Below are 25,406 nucleotides of genomic sequence, written 5' to 3' on the forward strand. Positions count from 1 at the left end.
CGTCTATATTTGACAGACAATCAAAGGGAACGTTTATTTGTAGTTATCAAATTATCGGTAATTATTTTTAATGCTAAAAAGTAAAAAAAAAAAACAATTAATTCAAATTGAATGAATTTTATTAGTTTTATTTGGGATTTGTTCCGAATTAAAATATGAATAAATGATTTTCCTAAGAAAACTTGTAGTCTCAGATATAATATATGTCTAAATAATTCTAATTATGATACACCATATAATTTATAGGTTTATATTATTTCTTTCCGGTACTACATTATTCTCTTTCCATTTGAATACTTTGGTTAGTTTTTAAGACTTTCAGCTTGGTGGTCATTTTTATTAATTATCATAGCGTTACATGCATCTTGGGTCTTCAGAGGAAATTATAGCTTTCGGCAACGTAACGGTATTGGCAATGGCAATATTGACTATTGAGCAAGGAATTTGAGGTGGGACCGAATCATGGGATGAATACCGGCTGGCCTGACGTGGCAAGTACCAACTATGGACCGTTGGATGAGAATTATTCATCCTTCTCGGATTATCTTAACTGCCCAATACCAATACCTTATTTTGTTTTGTTTCCTAAAGCATATAATAAAATATCATAATTGGTAATCCCATAAAATAAAAACAAATAATAATAATAATAATAATAAAATTACCAATTTACCATGGCTCTGTATATTGTTCCCTATATGAATATGTGTGGCTTCTCAATCTTAATGTTGAGCAAACTAAGATTACCTTATACAAGTGTTATTTAAGTCACATAAATCTCTTAGTAAATATTAATAATAATTAAATTTATTGTTAAAAAATTAATTTGATAATGTATTATACTTTATTACAAAATTAAGAATATTATTTGTTTCCTTATAAAATTCTCTTAATTCTCCTACTATAACATCCAAACTCCAACAGAAGCAACCATGTAGAGAAAAATGAACGAAATAGAGACAGCAGCAAGAATAAAATAACAATAAAGCAAATCACAAACAATAAACAAAAAGAAAATAACATGTGCCATTTATCCTGGATCACCCAATATAAGCTACGTTCAGCTGAGTTAATATTATTACAATACTTCATCACCTCTCTCGTTTACAATAATTGAATTGCTCTATTATTGCTATTACTCTCATAATAAGAGAAAAATATGTTTATATAATAGGTTTAAAGTGACAAAATCTAATTTTACAAGGATTCATATTCTTAAGTCCAAACTCAATAAAGAATTAATGACTTAAAGAAATCTTACCGCGGTTATACATGGAAAATGCCCAAACCGCCTACAGGCTTGGGGGTGTTGCCCCCACAACCCCCTCGGTGAGCGAAGCGGGGAGCGAGGTCTCCGAATGCATCTGTATAACCCATTAATGCTGAAGTAGTCGACAACTTCAACAAAAAAAAGTAATGAACTAATATATTCTCGAAATTTGAGTCTCTTTGATGGTAAAAAAAATAAAAAGATGATCTAACATGGTTTTCCGAGTTGAGTCCTCACAACTGCTAATAGAGGTGACCACTAGAGCTCTTACTTGGTCGATAGTTCCAGAGTCTCAGGAGATTAGTTAAGGTGCACCCCTGGTCATTAAAAAAAAGAAAAATGATATCCTTACAAAAACCCATACAAAGAGGGTTACAAAGTGACATCATTCAGAAAAAAATAAAGAAAAAACGGAAAGAGAGAGAGAGAGAGAGTGAGTGAGTGAAATCATAAAAATCAAGGGTGGGGATTGTCTTTGTATGCCCTATTTGTATGTGTCTTTGTAAAACTAGCATTGCTCTTAAAAAAAAAAAGAGTAATGAACTAATAATAATAATCGACATTTAGTTTTCAATATCAAAATATTTTAAAGTTTATGGTTTAAAATTGCATTTCAAAAATTGGTTTTGTCTTGTTTCCAAAAATAAAGATTGTATAAATCTCTTATGAATTATTCCTATTTATGCAATAATATTGAACATAAAATTTGTGATATTCACTATAAAAATATACCATAAACATTAATTTATTAACAAAAACAAAACATTGATAGATTTATAAAATAAGAATAATACTACACTTATAAAGAAATTTTACAAAGATCTTCATACAAAGTATCTCAGGTTCAATGTAAAGAATTAAAATTTAATATTACCACTTTTACTTTCTTAGTTATAAACTTATATATATATTTTATGAATGGTGGTGTCCGAGCCAACTTACGCGCACCTCAACTAATCCTTCGGGATTTTGAAGTTGACAATCGGATAAATCTCCTCAATGGCCTTTCCCACTTAACAACCCAGGTGGATCGAAAATAGAACCTCTTGAATAATAAATTTAAGAGTCTTAGTTTACCGTTGGGTCATCTAGCGGTGGTTAGTTATGAATTGATATTCTTTCACAAACAAGGCTAGCTTTGATTAAAAATAAAATAAAATAAAAAATTAATTAGGTTATTGCAACAAATTTAATCTTATTTACAATTTCACAGTAATTTTTTGAATTTTTTTTTATTTTTCACCCTTTATACTCACCTTTTAACTTTTCACTAAATCCAAGATCTTTCTCAATCTCCCTCCATGTTTACAGTCACAGGAAAATTTATCTAGTTTTGTTCAATATCAACTTCTTTTAGTTTTGTTCGACCACAGAATATAGATAGAGAACACGTACTCTGATGAGTAAGGTTAATTTCCTGTGTTTTTATCTTTTTAGACCTCAATTATAATTATTTTTTTTATTACAATTTTATCCCTTACAAAAATTACTAAATAATATACACAAAGATTTATAAGCAAAACCCAAANAAGAGGAAAATTTATCTAGTTTTATTCAATATCAACTTCTTTTAGTTTTATTCGACTATAGAATATAGATAGAGAAAACGTACTCTGATGAGTAAGGTTAATTTCCTGTGTTTTTGGTGTAAATCTTTTGTTATAATTCATAAAAGGCTTGAATTACATTTTCCCATCTGAATTTTTGCAAAAATGCTATGGACCCCGAATGTTGATACCAAAATTTTGCAACGATCTATGTGGCATCTGACTCGGACGTGTCACATAGGACAGAACATAAATATTTAGTGAATGAACGACCGTCTAACAATTATGGACATTCTTCCATATCTTATGGACAACCGTTCATCACAAATGGACGAGAGTCCAAAAAATATCAATGGACTCTCATTTATATATTATGGACGGCCGTCCACATTATATGGACGACCATCCATATAATTTTAAAGCGCCAATACGTCTCAAATATATATTTTTTTAATTTACAAATTTTTTTTCACTTATAAAAACGTATAGCTTGTATAAGACGTTTCTACAAATAAATGTCAAAATTTTTAGATGAAATATTCATTTTTAAAGCACAAAAATTTTTAGATGAAAATAAAGGAAAAAAAAAATAACTTTGATTTTAAGTACAAAGTATGGATGGCAATCCATCTAATGTGGTCATCCAAATGAGATGGACTGGCGTCTATACTCAAATAATGTTTTTTTTTAAATTAACAATTTTTTTTCATTTATAAAAAATGTGAAAAGCAAGAGAGAAATGAAACCTGTTTTGGGAGGCCTAAATTTTTAACATTCTAATTGAATATTTTAAAGAAATTTTTTTTATTATACTAGGATTTGGGTACGGACGATCGTCCATTGTATATGGATGATCGTCCGTATAAGATGGTCGTCCGTCCATTATTTGTTTTTAAACTTTTTTGGACAGGTGTCCATTTACTATGGACACCCATTCATATTATATGAACGAAAGTCCATTAATATTGTCGTAGACAATCGTCCATTCGTGATGAACAACCTTCTATAACGTATGGACGGCTATCCGTGTAAAATGGATGGTCGTCCATTCACAGAATCAATATTTTTTGTCCAATATGACTGCGTCTTAGTAGATGCCACATTGTTCGGTAAAAAATTTCAATGCACAAATTCGGTGTCCATAGCATTACGGATTTAGAAACTATCAATGTCCCACCCATCGTCATTCGTTAGTGTTTGTTAATATAATGTGGCTCCTGAAACAATTTTAGTGGATGCAATGACTTCAATGCCCCTAAGATAGTGGCTATTTTTTTATTTTCTACTGAAGGGTCAGAAAAGCAAAAGAGAGGGAGAGCAAAAATAAAGTTAAAAGGAAATATTTATGTTCATTTCATTTCATTTCAATAGCATATTTATCGGGGCATATTCCATACATGGACCTCTCAAATGTCAGAGAAAAAAGAAGACAACGATGAAATTTACCGTTGTGAATGAATGTCTCTTTGTTTCGAAATAAAGTTCGAGCATGCCCACATGACAAACATCTCATGATGAGAATAATTTCTTTTCTTGGATTATTTTTTGCATACACAACGTGTTATGATAGAATAAACTACAAACCAGAAATGTTGGAGATAATGACACTCCGAAGGAGAATATCAACGCTTGTAGAGATATAGGAGGTTGGGAGAAAGTTACCTCTAATGGAGGCATTTAACTGAATTCATCGTCAATAAGTTCAAATGCCAATGGCGTCAAGAAGTTCTGAGTGTTGAGAAACTGAAACTAAGGAGTTGGCAACGATGGCACCGCTAGCAGCGACAGCAGGGACTCCAATGCCGGGAAAAGTTGAATCTCCACAAGTATAAAGCTGAGGAATGGGAGTTGAATGCCCAGGAAAAGTGTCTTTACCAGCTTGTATTGCTGGGCCATAAGTTCCTCTATTTCGTCGAAGAAACCTTTGATGTGTCAAAGGAGTTCCAACCATCTTAACATCACATTTGTCACGACTGAAACCTGGACCAAGCGCACGCTCCACTGCTTTCCACATTACCTGGAATGGAAAAGAAGTAACTTAACTTTGTTTGGCAAAACTTTCAGTGAATCAAGAAGTTCTGGTTTTACCACAAAATGCAACATAAGAAAAGCCAATTGTAAACAAACATATGTAATTAAATACCTCTGAACGTTTGACTTTGAGTTTTTTGTACTCGGGACTTCTACGATCAAGTCCTTGCCACAATTCAAATGGTTCAGTTCCTGGAGTATAAGCATGTAACACATGTTTACCGGGGGGTGCCAAATCAGGACTAAGCACACTAGGTACAGAAATTAAGACAACGTTTTGATCAGCATCAACTCCTCTGTCCCAGTCATTCACAACTATATGATGAATCCCCAAGTCTTCTCGTAAACCCTGGTGAGTCAGTAAGACAATTTGAAGATGGTTAATTGAACTCGTGCAAGAAGTCCGTGGCATACATTTGAAACATACTTCCTGGATTGACATTGGCAAATAATTTCTCACCTCTGCATCAAACCCCAAATGAAGATGCATAAATGATTCACATTGCGGTGTTGTATTAATCCTGCCTACGTAAGACTTCGGAAGGACTTCCATTGGTAACAGCTTTAAAGTGTCCCACATAGATGCATTGCTGACTACAGCTTTCTTAGCGCGTATAAACTGCAGTGGTATAAATGTTCCTCCATCAATAACACAGAAAAGGGTACATATTTTGATATAAGCCAATGTTAGAGCTACTTTTTTTATCACTCAAATTCAACTCACTTGACCACTTTTTAGCTTGACTCCAATGGCTCTACCATTTTCGACCACTATCTTCTCCACATGACTTCTCAGTGAAAGCCGTCCACCAAACTTCTCCATTCCTCGAACAAGAGCACTAACAAGAGCCCCACTTCCATGAAGAGGATACTCAAGAGAGCAACCTGGTTTATACCATTCTGCAAACATGTAAATCTGAAAATATTGGAGAACAAGATCAGTTTTAGCCATGAGTCAGGTATACAAGCAAAGGTGTATAACTATACAAAAATGTTAAAAGAGAATACATGTTATCAATAAACTGACAAACAAGTACACTATAATAAGATTTTATCATCCTGAGGCCTTGGCACCAATGAAAATGTGAGAATGAGAGGAGATTCATTTAAGAGACAACAAGGTTAAGGGCAATGTGTGTGAAGGGGCAAGAAGATTAATTTTCTTCTGTCAATGGAAGAACTACCAGCTAAAATTAAATCAGAGTACTTTAGAAGTCCAATAATAATGCATTACAAAACATGAAGTTCATTTGTATTAGCGCCTAAAAGTTGATCATTATGCTTAGATATTTTAGAAAACAATTAAGAATGAATTGAACAAAACCATGAGGTTAAACTATTGGAGTATATCAGTGAAATGATTCAAAATACTGTCATCTGATAAAGCATGCACGATTAGCTGCGTTCTAGTTTCAAACTCGGTAAGAAACTGTGTTTATTATCATATATTGAACCAGTAATTGAAGTTTTCCTCTTTGCAGAAGTGACTGGCCGCATGGCACATGAATTTAGAGCAAGCTAATCATAATCATAAAAGAATGATATTAGATTTAATTCATAATAGTTACCATCTCTGCTGAGAGTATACCATTAGATTTCACCCCCGCAAGCAGGAAAGCTAGAAGGTCCACCCAGTTTCGTATAAAAGGGTCTTTCAAATCCAATGAATCAACAATCTCAGAAAACGGTCGGAGAAGTTTTGTAGCACCCAAAGCTCCTTGAGGTCCCATCTGGGCAAAAGATTTCAACAGAGAGGGAGCATATCTTGCTGCCACAGTGGAAATGACACCCAGGTCACTTCGGATCGACAAAGGAGGCAGAGCCATTGCAGCTGCAGATAATGGAAGTATTGCATCCTGAAACCAAATTGCATACAATATTTGTGAGAAAATGAAGGCACAACTCAACTCAACTGCTATTAAAACAAGAAATGTAGATAACATCCCAAATTTCAATCATAGACAGCTCTTACAGAGATTATAATTTATTTAACAAAAAGAAAGACTTGTTCATTGTGATAAGATTACAATGCATCAGTAGAGAAGGAATAAAGGCTACTGCCTTGCTTTACGATAACAGCAAAATTACCATGATATGAATTCATAATTCTACATTGATGTGAAAATCAAATATTGATTAGGAGAAAAAGAATTATTAGTACTCACAAGAAGTTTTTTCCACTCCCGCACAGCATTCTGGCCTGCATACTTCTCAAGATCCTGAAAAAGATTTAAAATTCCTCTGAGCAAATAATTGGTTGATAGTGCAATCAAAGAGTGAAATGGGTACAAAAGTTGGTGGGAAGTCTTCAACTGACCAGCGTTTACATAATTAGTGACTGCAAGTTTTTGCATTACTCTCTAACTCAAGTTTAACGGTAATGTTTGTAATCTGATAAACCAGCAGTGCATAAAGTCTACAACCGTAAGGGGCACAAAAGACTTAGAAAGGTTGTTAAGGGAGTAGGGACCACAAAGAATAGGTGTCATGGATAGTCTGTTGGGGAACACAAATTGTGTGGTGAGGTAATTGTGGAAAGAGATTAGTATATATTCAGGGAGAGTAGTATTATCAAGGGGCTGACTTTTGTTGATAAAATAGTGGAGGCTCCTGGCTCCTCGAAACGCCAGGGTTTATGTTCAGCTTTATTCTATTTTGCATTTGCTTCAGTTTTATTCAAGTATTTGACTAATACAATATTGTTGGAATTGCCCTTGCTGTTTCTGATATATTTTTGGTTGGGATTGATTGTATGTTGGTCTATTTGTGTGAGAATTACTGTTGGTTGGTTGTCAATTGATTAATCTGCAGTGTGCGTATCAATTGGTATCAGAGCCAGGTTGGGGAATGGTAAAACCAAATAGAATAGGATGGATAGTGTGGAGAAAGAGATGAACACAGTAAAGGATGATATAGAATCTTTGAAAATTGACATGGGATTGTAAAAGAGTATTTGACAGAAATGAGGGAGTTATTGCGCATGAAGAAGAGAGGGAAGGTAGAAGAGAACAGGAAAGAAGAAATCATCATCATCGGCAGAAGCCAGAACACCAGTAGTGAAAGAGAAACATCGCGAAGACAGTAGGAGACGAAAAAAGAAACACCCGAAAGTTGGTTACCCATCTTTAATGGTGAAGATCCATTTGGATGGTCATTCAGAGCAGATCGTCACTTCCCCACAACCGTTATCAGGAGACAGAAATGGTGGAAGCAGCAGCAGTTTGCATGGAGGGTAGAGCATTGAGCTGGTATCAATGGGTTAATCCAAGCACCTTTTCAGTCGTGGGAAGCCTTCAAAACAGCATTGTTGATCGTTTTCGTCCATCATTTAAGGGGTCGGCATATGAGGCTTTAGTACCTTGAAACAAGATGGAACATCACAGAATATAGGGAAATGTTTGAAACTAACGCGGCACCATTGAGGATCTGTTGAAGATCTGCTGAAGGGAATATTTGCGAATGGGTTAAAAGAGAAATTAAAGCTGAATTGAGACTAAGTCAGCCAACTTCCTTGTTTGGGCTGATGGACCAGCCCAGAGATAGAAGAGAGAAATTGGGTGTTAGAGCAAAATAGGCCCAAAACCATTAAGAATCAAATGACAAGGGGGAGCCTTATTCACGGTCAGTTCTGCCCCAGAACACTTACGTTCCAACTGGTGGAACGCCAACGTCAGACCACCAGATCCTCGTCATTTTCGTCAAATCCCAGCAAGATTTCAGAGCGAAGGGAGAGTCGACTGAGTCTGTGGGGTCCAACAGCCGGACCGACAACTTCCGGCGACTCTCCGATGCCGAAATCCAGTACAAGCGGAGCGTGGACTATGTTATCGCTGTGACGAAAATTTGGACCAACCACAGGTGTAAGAACAGATCTCTGCAAGTTTTGTTACTCCTGGATGACGAAGACCCAAACCCACCGGAAGTTGAGACAGAAACAACGAAGAAGCCATCGGTGAAGGTAAATCCCTAGCTCTTTCGATGAACTCCATCGTGGGTATTTCATCGGAAAAACTTTGAAATTGAAGGGGGAGATTGGGAATGAAGTGTGGTGTTTTTGGTGATAGTGGGGCCTCCCACATTTTGTGTCCCATGAGTCGTCCAGAAGCTAGGGCTGAAGGTGGATGAGGGAAGGCCTTTTGGAGTAATGTTGGGGATGGGTGTACCATTCGAGGAAAAGGGATTTGTAAAGCATAAGGTTGAAGCTTCAGGAAATTGAGTTACAGCAGGATTTTTTTCCCTTCGAATTAGGAGGTGCCGACGTGGTGTTGGGAGTAACATGGTTGAGTAGTTTGGGATGTAAGCGCTAATTGGCAGAGGTTAACTATGGAATTTAACTGGGCGGGAAGAGGGTGATACTGCGTGGGATCCCTTATTGGTAAAGACTGAGGTCTCACTGAAACGATGGTCCGATCCGTACAGGCTACTGGAACTGGTTATTTAGTGGAGTTTGGAGCCATAGGATTGAGAAGAGACATGCAGAGGAATAGACCCGGTTTATTAGAGGTGATAGATAGTTATCCCCAATTGTTTGACCAAAATCCTAAATTGCCACCCCGTAGAGCTCAGGATCATACCATAGAACTTCAACCAGGGTCCAAACCACCCAATATCCGACCATAAATACCCGTACTTTCAGAAGAATGAAATCGAGCGGCTCGTTGGGAAATGTTGACTGCGGGAATTATCCAGCCTAGTGTGAGCCCGTACGCTAGTCCTGTCCTATTAGTTAAAAAGAAGGATGGGAGTTGGCGGTTTTGGGTGGATTACCGAGCCCTAAATGATATTACAATCCCCGATAAGTTTCCAATACCGACCATTGAAGAATTACTTGATGAATTAGCCGGGGCAACCATTTTCACAAAGTTGGACCTTAAGTCAGGGTACCATCAAATTAGGGTGCGAGAGGTTGATGTTCCAAAAACAGCCTTCCGCACACATGAGGGGCATTACGAGTTCCTGGTGATGCCTTTCGGACTCACTAATGCACCCTCAACGTTTCACACTTTAATGAACTCAGTATTTAGACCTTTTCTTCGAAAGTTCTCTGGTCTCTTTTGATGACATCTTAGTGTATAGCCCCTGCATATCCACACACATCCAGCATTTACAACTAACTTTTCAGATTTGGCAGGAACACGAGCTGGTGGTTAACAAGAAAAAATGCTCGTTTGGCCAGTCTAAGCTGGAATATTGGGTCATATGGTTTCAAAAAAAGGAGTAGAGGCAGATCCGAAAAAGATTGAAGCCATGGTATCCGGCCGCGACCGGTGAATGTGAAAGGACTGAGGGGCTTCCTTGGGTTGACAGGTTATTATCGGAGGTTCGTAAAAGGGTACGGATCAATCGCCAGCCCCTTACTCAGTTACTAAAAAAAGATTCCTTTATTGGGATGACTCAGCTCAATCAGCTTTGATAGGCCAAGGAAGCCATGACCTCCGTACCAGTCTTGACAGTTCCAGATTTCACACGGCCCTTTGAAATCAGACCGACCATCCGGCAGAGGTCTTGGGGCTGTTTTGGTGCAACAGCTCGACCATAGCTTTCCTCAGCAAGGCATTCTCCCCTACAGCGAAGCTAAAATCAGTTTATGAGCGTGAATTGATGGCCATTGTTTTTGCAGTCAAGAAATGGGTCATTATTTACTTGCAGAAAATTCGTAATCAAGACTGACCACGCAGCCTCCAGTTTTTAACGGACCAAAGATCAAAAACTCCAGGCACACCAAATGGATATCCAAGCTGATGGGTTTTACTTTTGAAATACAGTACTATCCGGGGCTTCCAACCGAGTGGCAGACGCTCTTTCAAGAAGGGAAGAGGGACAGATTTGGCACACTTTCAGCCTTATCTACGTACAATTTTCAGAATGAGGAGATGGCCTCGGAGGCACAAACAGATCCAAACTCAGGGAAATCATTCAAGACCTTCTCCAGGATGCTTCCAGTCGACCCAACTACTTTCTCCGCAGGGCTGCCTATTTTATGACGGCTGGTCATTCCAAAAAGGTCTAGATTTGGGTCCAAAATAATGGCTGAGTTCCATCAGAGTCCTAGTGAGGCCATTCAGGTTTCTTCAGAACATACAAGAGAATATCTGCAGTAGTTTATGGGAGGGCATCCGGGAGACATACAAAACTACATTAAGCTTGCGTCACCTGTCAAATTAATAAACAGTCATCATTAAAACCTACTGGACTCCTCCAGCCCCTTCCCATTCCAGAACAGGTTTTTGAGGATCTCTCTATGGATTTCTCGGGGACTGCCATTCGAAGGGAGTTGAACTATTTTTGTTGTTGTGACCGCCTGACCAGTATAGCCACTTTTTTAGTCTTGGTCACCCCTACAATGCAAAGGATGTCGCTGCCATATTCGTTAAGGAAGTGTTCCGATTACACGGGTTCCCGAACTCCATTGTTTTCTGACAGAGACAAACTCTTTATGAGTCAGTTTTGGCAAGTTGTTCAAGGCTGCCGGCACCGTTCTGAAATTCAGTTCGGCTTATCATCCGCAGACCGATGGGCAAACGGAGGTGGTCAATCGGTGCCTCGAAGCGTATCTCCGCTGTTTCTGTAGTTCTCATCCGAAACAGTGGCCTCTGTGGCTTGCTTGGGCCGAATACTGGTATAATACAACCTATCATGGCTCCATCCGCATGACCCCTTCAAGGCCCTCTATGGACGCGACCCTCCCATCCTTTTAAAATTCACAGACTGCCCTTCAACCGTGGAAGATGTCAAGTTCAAATAACTCGCGCAATGCCATGTTAAAGGAGCTTAAGGCAATTTAGTCGTGGCTCAAGCTCGCATGAAACACAATGCTGACCTCCATCGACGAGATGACTGCTTCCAGCCTGGTGACTCAGTTTTCCTGAAGTTACAACCCTACAGATTTAAGTCACTTGCCCAGAAAGTGAATGAAAAACTTAGTCCCCGTTTTATGGTCCTTACCCTGTGTTGGAACGCATTGGACCAGTGGCTATAAATTGGATTTGCCCCCCACAGCCCGTATTCATCCTGTCTTCCATATTTCGCAGCTGAAGAGGAGCTTACACCAATCGGTACCTATCCAACCCTTACCAAATCCCTCTCTAAGACATGGAATTAATGGTTCAGCCAGACACAGTCATCTCTCTGCGCACTCTCTTAGATGGGTCTAAAGAAGTTCTCATCAAATGGCAGCACTTACCTGATTTTGAGCCCCCTGGGAACCTGAAGTAATTAAAATGCAGTTTCCTCAGTTTCACCTTGAGGACAAGGTGGCTCCTCAAGGGGGGGGTATTGATAAACCAGCAGTGCATAAGTCTACAACCGTAAGGGGCACAAAAGACATTAGAAAGGTTGTTAAGGGAGTAGGACCACAAAGAATAGGTGTCATGGATGGAGTCTGTTGGGAGAACACAAATTGTGTGTGAGGGTAATTGTGGAAAGAGGATTAGTATATATCAGGAGAGTAGTATTATCAAGGGGCTGGACTTTTGTTGATAAAATAGTGGAGGCTCCTGGCTCCTCGAAACGCCAGGGTTTATGTTCAGCTTTATTCTATTTTGCATTTGCTTCAGTTTTATTCAAGTATTTGACTAATACATATTTGTTGGAATTGCCCTTGCTGTTTCTGATATATTTTTGGTTGTGGATTGATTGTATGTTGGTCTATTTTGTGTGAGAATTACTGTTGGTGGTTGTCAATTGATTAATCTGCAGGTGTTCTTATCATAATCTTACACATCTTTCGTTGCATAAGACTATTTTTATTTTCTAAAAGAGTATCAGGAGACAGGACAGAAATACTTTCTTCCACATTTCATGACCCTCAGTGCTCTATTCGAATTTATACAAAAGCATTAATCATACATTGAAAGTTGATAATGTGCCCCTATAATAAGAACATCAAATGAAACATAGTTTTGCAGATGCAAAGAGTCACTTTTAGTGGCTCTTAAGCCAGCAACTGAATCCTGATCCTTTCTTTTAAAGGTAAATGTTATATTTTAATTAATGTACTGGAGTCATTAGTTGATTCAGAATATAGTGTTCCAACATGAAGTAATAAGCGCAAAATCCCTATCTAAGGTGTTAGTTCTGTGCAAATGTTATATCAGTGCTTAGGATTGACAGGACGAACTGCTAGTTTTCGAATACGAGATATCCATTCTAGTCACTATGGACGCATTTGCCCAATTGACACGTCTGAAGGAATCAATGTTAGACTTATTGGATCCTTAGCAATTCATGCGAGAATTGGTTATTGGGGGTCTCTAGAAAGCCCATTTTATGAAATCTTTGAGAAATCAAAAAAAGTATGGATGCTTTATTTATCACCAAGTAAAAGAATGTGAACAAGTTGGGTGGAGCTGCAAAATGGATAATCACTCTTTATATCATTCGTGATTCTATGGAAAATTTCTAACCTCTCTCTTTATCTATATTCTAAATATTATTTGTTCCTCGGATGTGTGATGGATTAGACAGAAAAAATACGCCATGGCAAATTATTATTATTTTGCTTTTTTGTTGAAATCACCAAAATATTAACAGATAGCTCAGGGAATGTACCTTATAAAATTCCGTGGGCCCAATCTGGGACAAGAATTCACCTTCAGGTACGTAGACCATCCAAGAGTCGTAATTGACACATGGTAATGGCTCACCCAATGCATCCAACACCTGCAAAGCATACATTTCTATCTTTTAGTAGGCTTATATACAGCTCTACTATCTCTACTCTACAAAAATCATTATATAACTTAAACGACTAAGTACTTTGTTAATTGTCTAGACTTTCTTGCTGCTACATGTCGCCTAATAATGCACAAAATGGAAGATGGCTAAATAAACATCGAAGATACCTACTGCATTTCCTATATGCCAATTTGGATACTAAACTGCAAGAACACTGTAGATCTCTACACAAGTATGTCTATGTCGTATGACTTACCGACAGAAACACTTCATTTCCACCATTGCTCAGGGAGCTAAAGTTTAAAATGTCAGCTATCAACAGCAAGCAAATAATACAGTATTGCAACCTATATGTTGAAGTCTCACACCGACTAAACACGCTCAAACTTATTGGTTTATAAGAGTGGGTAATCCTCTCATTCAACAATACCTTATTTTGTGAGAAGTTAGGCCCACCTCAAATTATATGACTTTATGCTATACCTGTCTACCAAAACAAACGTGCTAAGATTAAACTATATTGATGACAAAAGAGAAATGAAGAACAAGATCATACCTGTGCAAGAGGATTTGCTTGAAGCCCTCGTGACTGAAACCCAGAGAATAAAGATGGCCCAGAATCAAACTTGTAGCCTTTAATCTCGAAAGAATGAGCAGCGCCCCCAGGTAGATCATGGCTTTCTAATACAAGAACATCTTCTCCATACCTCGCTAAGAGCCCTGCACAACACAATCCAGCAATGCCACTCCCAATCACAACAACATCCGCCTCCGGCTTCCCTTCACATCACACCGTAGTTGCATCATTAAACATCAATTTGTAATCGTTATGTAAGATTTTCCTATCCATGACTACTTTTATTTACATGGAAGACAAAATTCAGACTTGAATCTGTGCAGATTCTAAAGTACAAAACAAGCACTTCACATTTAATACTTGGAAGCGAAAAAGAACGTATAAAATGGTTTAATTAGTGGTACAAAAACCGATGATTACTGATTTTGATACCGAGATTTTATTAGGCCGACAAACAAACTGGCTGAATGAACAAAATTTCAAAAACAGAACTAACATAAACACTCAGGAACATAGCATTGCGTGGCACTAGGACTGTTAATTCCGGTAACATTACCGGGATTCACATCCAGTAACATAGCTAGCCGGGTACCTGAGAAGGGTTTGTTTCGTGGGGGGGAGAGGGAGCGGTTGGAGGAGGAAGGTGGTTGACCGTTGGAAATTCGCGCCAAAACGGGTTTTCTGACCGTTGAGGAACTGAAATTTGGAGGGAAAAACCGGTGAGATGAAGGAGAATGCGGGAAATAATTCAAAGCCATTAAAAAAATGGAAATAAAAAGAAAGTGTAAAGAAGAGTTGCAGAGAAATTGTTTCTCAACATCTTCTTAAAAGAGCTTTCCTTTCAGTTCATTGCTTCAGCTCAACTCATTTCTTGTTCTGAAACTTGCCACGTCACTGCCCTTTTGCTTTGTCCTATTCCATTTGTTTTTTTATCTTAAAAAATCTATTTAAAAAAAAAAAAAGAAAAAAAAACACTCGATTTTGGGCCTTTTGAGTAGGGTTGGTTGGTAGAAGACTAACTCAATTTTTGTATACGTATAAGGAATAGACGGAAGTGGCGTGCTGTTAAAAGCCCATGAAGAAACGAGCTACGTACTCCTCTCTGTGAGTTTGAAAGTTCCCTTTTTTGAGAGTATCAACCATTCACAAACTTCATTTTACCTTCTGGGTTCTTTTGATAATTCGCTTGAAACCGTTTGTTTCTCATAAATCTTAATCTAGTGTCAATGTTTAGAAAAAGTAAGTATTTTTTCTATTATTTTCTGTTTAGGAATAGCTTAAAATTGTTGCATTGAAGTAATTCTTTTTTGCAATTTATTATTATTATTATTTTTTGGTTCAGAATATTAATTGGGTCCGTTTGTTTCATTATTTCCTATCATATTTCCAATCATATCCTCAAAATACTATTATATTTTCTTCAACTGTTTTTAAATCCCTTAAGTTTATTAATTTAACTAAACACCCTAAAAAAAAAGTTTAAAAATTAACAAAAACACCCCCACCCACCCATATTTGTCAGATTCTGGCCACCACCGTCGGAAGGTGGCCAGAATCTGGTATAATGACATACTACCGACTGGATTTAGTCGGTAGTGTGCCTATCTATCATTTTTCGTCCAAATCCACGGCCAAAGATCTAGCCGTTAACGGCCAGATCTTTGGCCGTTAGGGCTGTGCAAAAAAAACCGGTAATCGAACCGAACCGAACCGGATTTTCGGGTACCCGAAAATTCGGGTCGGTTTCGGGTAATTTTTATAAGATACCCGAATTTTTGGTTCGGGTATCGGTTATTTAATTTTAGAAAACCGGGTACCCGGTTTTTATTTTAAACCAAAAAAAAAAGACGTCAGACTAAAGTCTAAAACCCAAAAAAAATCCCCAAATCTGAAAATTTCAGATGCCCTAAAACTAAAACCCGTCACTCTCCAGTCTCCACTGCGTAAACTTCCAGTCTCAGTCTTCCACTCTTCGTCAGTTCGTCTCTCCACTCTCTTCCAGTACTCAAGCGCTGCAGGACCTGCACACAGCCGCATCTAGCCAAACATTACCAGCAAAGCTTGAAGTGAAAGTGTTAGTAGCCTTGGAAAAAGTAAGAAAATATCCCACTTTAAAAGGATCTTCCATGAGAAAAGACGATTTTCATTGGTTCCCAAAATATCCCAAAAGCTTATAATACAAGCAAAAAGACAGTTCGCTTTGAAGATTTTCAGTTTTAGTGGAGAAAAACTCTCGTGTCCTTTCCTTTTTTTACCGGAAAATACAAACACTATTGCTGCACGCAAACTCTCTACGCCATCCCTTCTGCAGTTGCAATTAAAATTGCAGAACTGAAAATGAGTTGTTGCCTTAAGTAGCTGAGCAAGTTCTTGAGTAGCTGAGCAAGTTTTTTTTTTAGAGTTTGTGCATCGGTTGACTGAAGGGATTAAAGGAGAACAGAGGTAATAGAAAAAGGAAGGGAGTTTTAGAATTTGAGAGGGGATGTTGGTTAAAGAAGTCAATGAATTTGAGAAGAACTGCTGGTTAGGAGTTAGGACTGCTGGAAAATTCGGGTAACAAAATCGGATACCCGGTTTGTGACCCGAATTTTTGGGTACCCGCAAAACCGGGTATTCTAAAACCGGTTCGGTTAACGGGTATATTTTTGGAGGTACCCGAATTTTTGGGTACCCGGTTTTTGGCCAAAATTGGAGCGAGTACCCGGTTTTGCACAGCCCTGGCCGTAGCTAGTCGTCAACGATGACCAAATTGGCCAGAGCGAAAAAGGCCATATCGGCACACAAACGGTCAGATCCGGCTGGTCGTGCACTGTAACGCCAGATTTCGACGGTGGTGGCCGAAATCTGGCAACTGTGGATGGGGGTGTTTTTGTCATTTTACAAAATTTTTATATATTGGGGTGTTCAGTAAATTAGCAAACTTATAGAGGTATTTTTATTATTTTCAAATCATACCTGGTTATTTCCACCCAACTCTAAAAATATAAAAAATCATATCCAAAATGCTAAATCAAACACACCCAATTATGGTTTTGTTGGACTGGTAGAGAGAAGCGTGGTTTAGCACATGTTCGATGAAATGTCTCTAGGTAATTGAAATGCACCCGCTGATTTGAAATACAAGTTTGTGTGGTAGCTTGCCAGTGAAGTGGATCACAATATGGCCAAGGCTTTTAACACCTAATATCCTTTCTCAGATCATTAGGAAGCAGAAAAATCCACAAACAGCTCTCAGAATTTCAATGAAGCCCTAGAGAGATACCCCAGTTATAGACAAAATGGTCCGGTTTGTGCTGCTATATTGGCATTCTTGCAAGTTCGAATCGAATCATGGAAATGAAAGAAGTTATTAATTAGATAGAAAGAGGATTCTTGTGAGTGTAAGGATAAAGTTTTCGCCACTTCTATACAGACTTATGCAAGAGCTGGATTGTAGAATGAGGCTGTTTCGCTTTTCAAGAACCTTTCAAAATTCAATTGTCTGAGCTGGACAAAGTCTTTTAATACCCTTTTGACTTTTGAGGGTAACGGTGAACAGTCATCCATAGGATCATTGATATTTCCTGGAGTCTCGTCCATTTATGATGAACGGTCATCTATAAAATATAGATAGATGTCCATAATTGTTGGATGGTCATTCATTCACTGAATATCTGTGTTGTGTTATACGTGATCACGTCCGAGTCAGATGTTAAATAGATTAGTGTAAAATTTCGGTATCATTTATGATGAACGGTCATTTATAAAATATAGACAAACGTCCATAATTATTGGATAACCGTTCATTCACTATATACCTGTGTTGTGTTATATGTGATCACGTCTAAGTCAGATGCTAAATAGAGTGGTGCAAAATTTTGGTATCAAAGTTCGGTGTCCGTAGCATTTTTGCTTTCTTTAATTCCTAATGAATTCCCACGGGTTTCCAACATTCCTAAATTTTTAATTACTTGGGTTACAAGAAACCAAACTAGAAGCTGTTTTAGCTTATTTAGGAGACCCCCTTCCCTAATAAACCAAAACTCATTCCCTCACCGATATAGGAAATTCCCTTCACATATAAAAAAGGCTGACGCCTTAAACCAAGCGTATTTCTCTTTTTCTTCTTCTCCCTTCAACGTTCAACACACACTGCTCAAATCAAGTTCTCCACTTCTTTCGTTAACATTCTCTCTCTTCATATTTGATTTCACCACAACAAGAAGAAAAACTATGGAAGTAGTTGAGTTCTCTCGTCCCGTTGGCTATGTATTCGATCCTACAGACTGCGAATTAGTGGGTTTCTATCTTTCCAAAAAGATAGCAAACCAACTCATTCCTGGCATTGATTATTTCATTCCAGAATATAATCTGTATGGTTCTAAAGAACCTTGGCAGATTTGGAATTTCTTTAAACCGCGGCTTGGAGAGGAACGCGATGGTCAAGATTTATATTTCTTTACCAAATTGAAGAAAAAGACTTTGAAAGGTTCAAGAATCGATCGTAGTGTTGGCACAGGGACATGGCAAGGAGAAGATGGTGGTACAGAAATTGTATCCAACAATCAGAGGATTGGATCTAAAAAGAGATTTCGGTACGAAAACAAAGACTCCAATCAACATGGAGGATGGATCATGCACGAGTATAGTTTGGATTCGTCTTTGCTGCTTCCGGATCAACATAACAATTACGTGGTCTGCCGTATAAGAAAGAACCACCTAGCCCTGAAGAAGAACAATAGAAGAAAGTGTCAAGAAGTGGATTCTGAAAAGAAGAAGAAGAGTAAGGTTCAAGAAGTGGATTCTGAACCACTACCACTCGCAACACTGCCGGCTAGGAGTACAACCACCACCACCACCACCATGGTGCAACAACCATTACAACTTGAAGATGAGACAGAGCTTTATAGTGATGAACATGCTTTGGCTATTCGCCAATATCAGTATGAAAACCAACAGAATTATTCTCTATACTCCACCGTTAATAATTTGTATTGAAGATGAAGATCCTCACTCAACTCAGAAACTTCTTTATTGTAATTTTTTTTTTTTTTTTTTTTTTTGAGGGCATTAAATCGGATGTATTTTATATGTTAGTTTCTTGAATTTTCATTCGTTTTCTTGTTTATTTAACAGTTTTAACTATTTTTAAGTTCTACTAAAAAATCAATTAAATTATAAGAACCGTAATTCCTACAGGCTGCAGCAACACAATTTCGACCATGAATATTTAACAAATATACAATTGGTGAAATATAATTTGTAATCCTAAGAAATAATTATAAAGTTATATCGAAGGCATGATGGAATAAGAAAATCATTAAATACGTATATAATATTGTTGACGCTTGATTTTGGACGCTAACGACTCGCACGTGAGAAGCACTAAACGGACTTAGGAATCACACGTGATGGATCCATAAGATTTGAATATGGAGTTGAGATTATATATGTTGCAGAAAACGTAAATAATAGGCTAACAAGAGGGGTTTTTATAGTGGTTCGGATGCTCAAACAAGCGACTCTTACATCCACTGTTATTTTATTGATCTCTGACTATTTCTATGATATTGTCATACAAAGATGAAGAAATACAGTATTTACAGAGAGAAAGAATTGAGCTCTTATCTATGGTTAACTCTCATATGCCCAGCTTCCTCTTCGGGAAGAGAAGTACCAATTTATACACCTAAACACTCAATGTAATGAGTGTTTTACAAGTTGCCTTGACACATGGAAGGCTTTTGTCCATTCATCTCTTTGAAATGAGATAAAGTTAGTGTGAATATCTTTGAGAAGATATGGGCTTGGCAGCACATTTATTAGGCTGACATTAGCGTGACTTTTGAGGCATAACAAATATTTACTCCAAGCTGTATGTCAAAAATTATTTTATTAATTAACTCTGAAACGCAAAACTCTATCTTGTAATGTGTTTAAGTTGAAGAGCTTAGGGCTTGATTCTGTTGATGTTTGGGTGCTTTTTAAAAAAAAAAATTGGCGAAAAGTTTTATTTGAGATTTGGATATAAATGTTGGAATGTGAACACTTTTTGGTAATTGATAAAGAAAAGGCAAATAAGAAGAAAAAAGAATTTAAGTTTTAGACAAATTTCTAGTTTAGGAATTTGTAATTAAGAATAATTGTTTTCCTTTTCTATCGTGGGATGTATTAAGAAAGAGGAATTGGTTTAGATCTTTAGTTAAGTTAAAATAGGAAAATGATTTAAATTATAAAAGTTCTATTAGGAACAGAAATATGAATCCTAGTAGAATAAGAATGTCCTATTTTACCTATAAATAGAGAAGTTAGAACCAATTTAAGGTTATGAGAGAGTGAATAAGAGAAAGAAAGAATGTGGGGATACAAGGGGTTTTGATGTAAGGGTACTACAGGTATCAAGTAAATACCAAGGAGTATTAAACATTATATGAACGGGATGTCTACCTAAGTAAAGGTACTAAATTAGTGGTATGATGAACACTTGTATCCTACTCATAGATTTATAGTGGATCTCTCTCATCAGTGGATATATATTAACTATGTCAAACCACATAAAATATCGTATGCCTTTTTGTTATTATTATTGTTGTTCTTTATTTTTATGTTTTTTTTCTCCTCTGATTTTCAACATGGTATCATAGCAAATTCAGATTTCCAACAATAAATTCTTAGTTTGCTTGTACGATAATAATTTTTTGTTTAGTTTAAATATTTGATACAATTTCAATCTCTTTCTCTGAAGAATAATACTACACGAACAACTCTCTCTCATAACCCTGACGTTGTAGCTTGCAATTGATCAGTTTATAACGGGTCTCACATGAGTCCCGCATAGATCTCACTAATTAATTGCGAGTTGTCATGTTAGGATTATAAAAGAAAATTTATCAGAAACCTGGTGTCAATGAAATGACAATACCCCAGCGCTGTTAGCATCTAGGTAATGGTATTCTTCTGATAATAATGGTTTGCTTAAAACTAAGTCATAAAATTTATGTAAAATAATTACTTTGTCCTTTGTTTTTTATCTGATTGCAGAATTCAGTTGTAAGCATAACATTGCTCTTTCTCTAGAAACCACTAATAATTCCAACATGCTGATGTCATCTATAATGTTGGCGTATGGACGAGCAAAATCTAGCGCCATTTGCATTGGAAAAGCCTACCTCCAATGAGGACTAACTCAACCAGAACAATTAGAGTCCGTTTGGTTCATTATTCTGATAATTTTTAGAATAATATTTTGAAAAAAGTTAAATTGGGTGGGTATTACGATGTAGGATTTGAAAATTAACAAAAATACTCCCTATGTTTGTTTATTTACTAAACACCCCTATAATAAAATATTAAAAGTTAACAAAAACACCCTCAACCCACCCATTAAATATGAACAGCTAGCCACCACCGCCAGAGGGTTGCTAGGGTGTTTTTGCAATTTAAAAAAAAATATTTAGGGGTGTTTAATTAAATTAACAAATTTAGGAGGGTTTAAAAAAAATTGAATAATATAGAATAATATTTTGAGAATAAGTCAATTTTACTGTTTAACTTTATTGGGAATACTAATAATAATATTCCCAAGAGTGTAACAAACGGAGCCTTAAATTTATCAATGGTAACATAGCGCCGACGTCGAGGTAAAACGTATACGGACATCCGATGCCAGCGTTGCGCCTATGTAGGTTGAATTCTTTGAAGCAATATTCCAAAGCCAACCCTCATGGTTGTTTATGATCCTAAGGAAGGGTATGTATATGTAATGTATATGGTATTTGATTTGGTATGTATATGTAATATATATGGTATTTGATTTGGTATGTATATGTAATATATATGGTATCTGATTTGGTATGAGTACGTTCATTTAGTTGATTTTACACATTTGGATAATTTGATTCTTAGCTCAGAATGTTGGTTTGTTTTAACGTTTTAATGCAAAATTGTCCTCGCCATTTACTAAATTAAGGTGGTGTCTACTTTGATGTCCATGGCTACAGCTTCTTTTTAAGAGTTCTTTTTTGCTTGATAACTGATAGTATACATCTATTATAATAAACAATGCTAATCTTAAACAACGTAAAGTTTATTTTTTTATTGGGTTTAAGAAACACTAATGGAGGAATCATGTTGATTGCATTAATATTGTGCAAAAGAAAGTTACTGCATGCTGTTGCAGCTGAATTTTGCTAACTTGCTATCATGTTGATCAGCTTCATCAGCCTCAAGACAATAATGAAGCTTTGAACAACATGGCATCATGTCGATTGCATTAACATGGCCCATTAGTTAACTAGTGAAGAAGAATTAAGTGTGGAAACCACCACTAGGTGACCCAGTGGTCAACTAAAACTCTTGAGTGTATTACTTAAAAGGTTTGAGTTTGATCCACTTGGGTTGTTAATAGGGGTGGCCATTGAGGGGGTTTGTCCGACTATCAACTTCAAAGCTCCAGGGGATTAGCTGAGGCGCGTGCAAGTTGACTCAGAGAGAATTATGTGTGAAAAGCCCATAATTGTGAGCACATTGAGTAAATGTATGGCGAATGGTGCTGTTGCACTGTGCTTACTAGAGTACAAGAATAAGACTTCAATCATGAACAAGCTAGACCAGAATTTGTTTCTAAAGCTTATATATATCAACATCTAATTTAAATCTTAAGAAAATAATTACAGCTTGATTATATTAGTTCCCATTTTTCTTCTAATTGTTGCCTCTTGGTTAACATTTATTCTGCTGTGAATTTGGACTTTTATGATTGCATGATGTTTTTTAAATCCTTTACCTTCATTTTGGTCATTGTGCTTGAGGAGTTGAACGATTCATTGATTATCTTTGTTTCTATGTCTTGCTTGAAATCTGTCATCGTGTTGCAGAATGACTAGAGTAGTGTGAAAAACCAAGCCTAATTTAGTAAACAAACTCACCAACCTAGCTACCTCTGTTGCCGTATGAACTAAGATTCTATATTCAGCTTTAGTGGAGGAAAGAGCAACAACTTTCTGTTTTTTAGAACTCCATTGAATCAAATTTGGTCATAGATAAACACAATAACCACTGGTTGATCTCCGATATTCAAGATTTCCACCCCAATCAGCATCAGCATAGCATTCAATATGTAATGCCTTTGCTCGTTTGAAAAATAAGCCATAGCAGATAGTAACTGTAATATACCATAGCACCCTCTTTTAAGCTTGCCAGTGGAGTTCAGTGGGAGCTTGTAAAAATTGACTATGCTTATTCACAGTGAATATTAGATCAGGTCTTGCAATGGTCAAATATTGTAATGCACCAATCGTACTTCTGTATAAACTAGGATTATGAAATAGTTCACTGTCGGTTGAACTCAATTTTATCCCAACATTCATTGGAGTAGAGCAAACATGTGCTTCCATCATCTTGGTTTTAATAAGAAGATCAGCAGCATATTTGGACTGCTTCAGATGAAGACTAACAGATGTCCTAGTTGCTTCCAAACCGAGAAAGTATTTGAGTGACCCAAGGGTCTTTATAGCAAAGTCATTGTTGAGATCTTTCATCAACTAAGTGATAAAGATTGCATCTGAACCAATGATTAGTATGTCGTTAACATATACAAGTACATAGGTAAAACCTGAAGCTTGCTGAAGAGTGAAGGGACTTGAGTCTGAAATAGAGTTTTGGAACCTTTTTTGTCGAAGAGCAGTTTTCAACTTTTCAAACCATACTTTAGGAGCCTGCTTAAGACCATAGAAGACCTTATTTAACTTACAAACAGCCTTTGGAAAGGATTGATCTTCAAAGCCTGGAGATTGCTGCATAAAGACATTTTTTGTTAGTACCCCATTTAAAAATGCATTATTGATGTCAATCTATTGAATATCCCAGCCATTTGTAACTGCAATGGTTAGAATAATTTGTATAGTTGATGGTTTGATCACTGGACTAAATGTCTCAAAGTAATCAAGGCTAGGGATTTGTTGGAAACCTTTGGCAACCAATCTAGCTTTGTACTTCTGAAGAGAACCATCAGCATTGAATTTTGTGCAAAACACCCATTTATTTCCCACAACATTCATATCTGGAGATGAGGGTACAAGAGTCCAAGTATTGTTGTGAATAAGAGCATCACACTCGCTTTGCATAGTAGCCTTCCAATTGCTACTACTAAGTGCATCAGAAACTGACTTGGGTTCTGGTTTAGGAGCTTAAGACCCATCAACTAAGTAAGCTAGATGAATATCATCTAGATTGGGAGTTACTAACTGTAACCGACTACTAAGTGTATCAGAAACTGACTTGAATTTTGGTTCAGGAGCTTCAAACCCATCAAGTGTATCAGAAACTGACTTAAGTTTTTGTTCAGGAGCAGTAGACCCATCAACTAAGTAAGCAAGACGAATATCATCTTGATTAGAAGTTGCCAACTATAATCGAGTAGCTGATTTAGCTCTTGTAACCATGAGATGCCTGTTTGTAGATGTTGGAGCAACATGAGAAACACAAAAAATGCATAGGATTTGTCAAGAGTTGAATTATCCAAAACATCTGTACTGTTTGGGAACTGATGATGTGAACTGTTGTGATTCAAAAGACCTACTATATTAGGGAATTGAGAAGCAGTAAGATCAACCACAAGCTAACAAGGTGACAGAGATAAGGTCTCAATGTTCATAGGTTGATTTGGACATGGTGAGATGGATGTGTGGTTAGGTGAAAAAGATTTGTGTTTAGTGTCAGTATTTGGAGTGGTAATGAGAGAAAGAATACTGGTTTGATTTTCTAAGAATTGAACATGAGTTTTGGTACAAGAAGAGGTAGCTTTTGTGCTAGGAAATTAGGAAGATGTGAGATCAACTATAAGTTGACAAGGTTGTAAAGATGAGGTTGTAGTGTTTGTTGTAGTATTTGGGTTAGTGGTATAGGGAAAATTTTGTTGAATGGTATCAGTGGATACCATATGGTTAGGAGAAGAATTCTTACCATTTGTTGCATGAGCTGTGCAGTACTTGTCCATGGAGCAAGGGACAATAGGTGAAGCTATGCCAGTTGATGGTTGAAGAGAATTGGAAGTAACCATAGGAGGAAAAAATGAAACTGTTGTGGTTTGAGTGTTTAGAGTGCATGACTGAGTTTGAGGTGAAGAGCTCGGAGTAATGAGGGCAAAGGGAAACTCAAACTCGTTAAATCGAACATCAGGAGTAATGACAATCTGTCCATCTGATTTTAAACACTTATACCCTTTGTGGATTAGGCTGTAACCTACAAAAGTACACTTGACCGTATGGAAATCAAACTTGTGCTTGTTAAAGCTCTAGGTAAGGAAAACAAGAACATCCAAAAACTG

At 37.0% G+C, this 25,406-nt stretch overlaps 2 protein-coding genes across 2 annotated transcripts; one reads left to right on the forward strand and one right to left on the reverse strand.

Moving 5' to 3' along the window:
- Window positions 1-4,171: 4,171 nt before the first annotated feature.
- On the reverse strand, window positions 4,172-14,977 carry LOC116117285 (prolycopene isomerase, chloroplastic). Its single transcript, XM_031403316.1, has 9 exons — window positions 14,694-14,977; window positions 14,081-14,304; window positions 13,399-13,509; window positions 7,014-7,067; window positions 6,417-6,704; window positions 5,573-5,764; window positions 5,309-5,467; window positions 4,961-5,197; window positions 4,172-4,834 (listed from the first exon to the last, which is right to left on the reverse strand). The coding sequence occupies exons 1-9, from the start codon at window positions 14,857-14,859 to the stop codon at window positions 4,520-4,522; spliced, it is 1,746 nt and encodes a 581-aa protein (XP_031259176.1). The 5' UTR covers window positions 14,860-14,977; the 3' UTR covers window positions 4,172-4,519.
- A 3,336-nt stretch (window positions 14,978-18,313) lies between these two features.
- On the forward strand, window positions 18,314-19,078 carry LOC116117267 (NAC domain-containing protein 101-like). Its single transcript, XM_031403300.1, has one exon. The coding sequence runs from the start codon at window positions 18,314-18,316 to the stop codon at window positions 19,076-19,078; it is 765 nt and encodes a 254-aa protein (XP_031259160.1).
- Window positions 19,079-25,406: the final 6,328 nt, after the last annotated feature.

Source organism: Pistacia vera, unplaced genomic scaffold (genome assembly GCF_008641045.1).
Source record: "Pistacia vera cultivar Batoury unplaced genomic scaffold, PisVer_v2 Contig801, whole genome shotgun sequence".
Taxonomy (NCBI): Eukaryota; Viridiplantae; Streptophyta; class Magnoliopsida; order Sapindales; family Anacardiaceae; genus Pistacia; species Pistacia vera.

Coding starts and splice junctions, on each gene's coding strand:
- LOC116117285 (XM_031403316.1), bottom strand. CDS start 14,859: ATGGCTTTGAATTATTTCCCGCATTCTCCTTCATCTCACCGGTTTTTC. Junction 7,068..13,398: donor GGCCCACGGAATTTTATAAG/GTACATTCCCTG, acceptor AATCTTTTTCAG/GATCTTGAGAAGTATGCAGG. Junction 5,468..5,572: donor TCAAGCTAAAAAGTGGTCAA/GTGAGTTGAATT, acceptor ATACCACTGCAG/TTTATACGCGCTAAGAAAGC.
- LOC116117267 (XM_031403300.1), top strand. CDS start 18,314: ATGGAAGTAGTTGAGTTCTCTCGTCCCGTTGGCTATGTATTCGATCCT.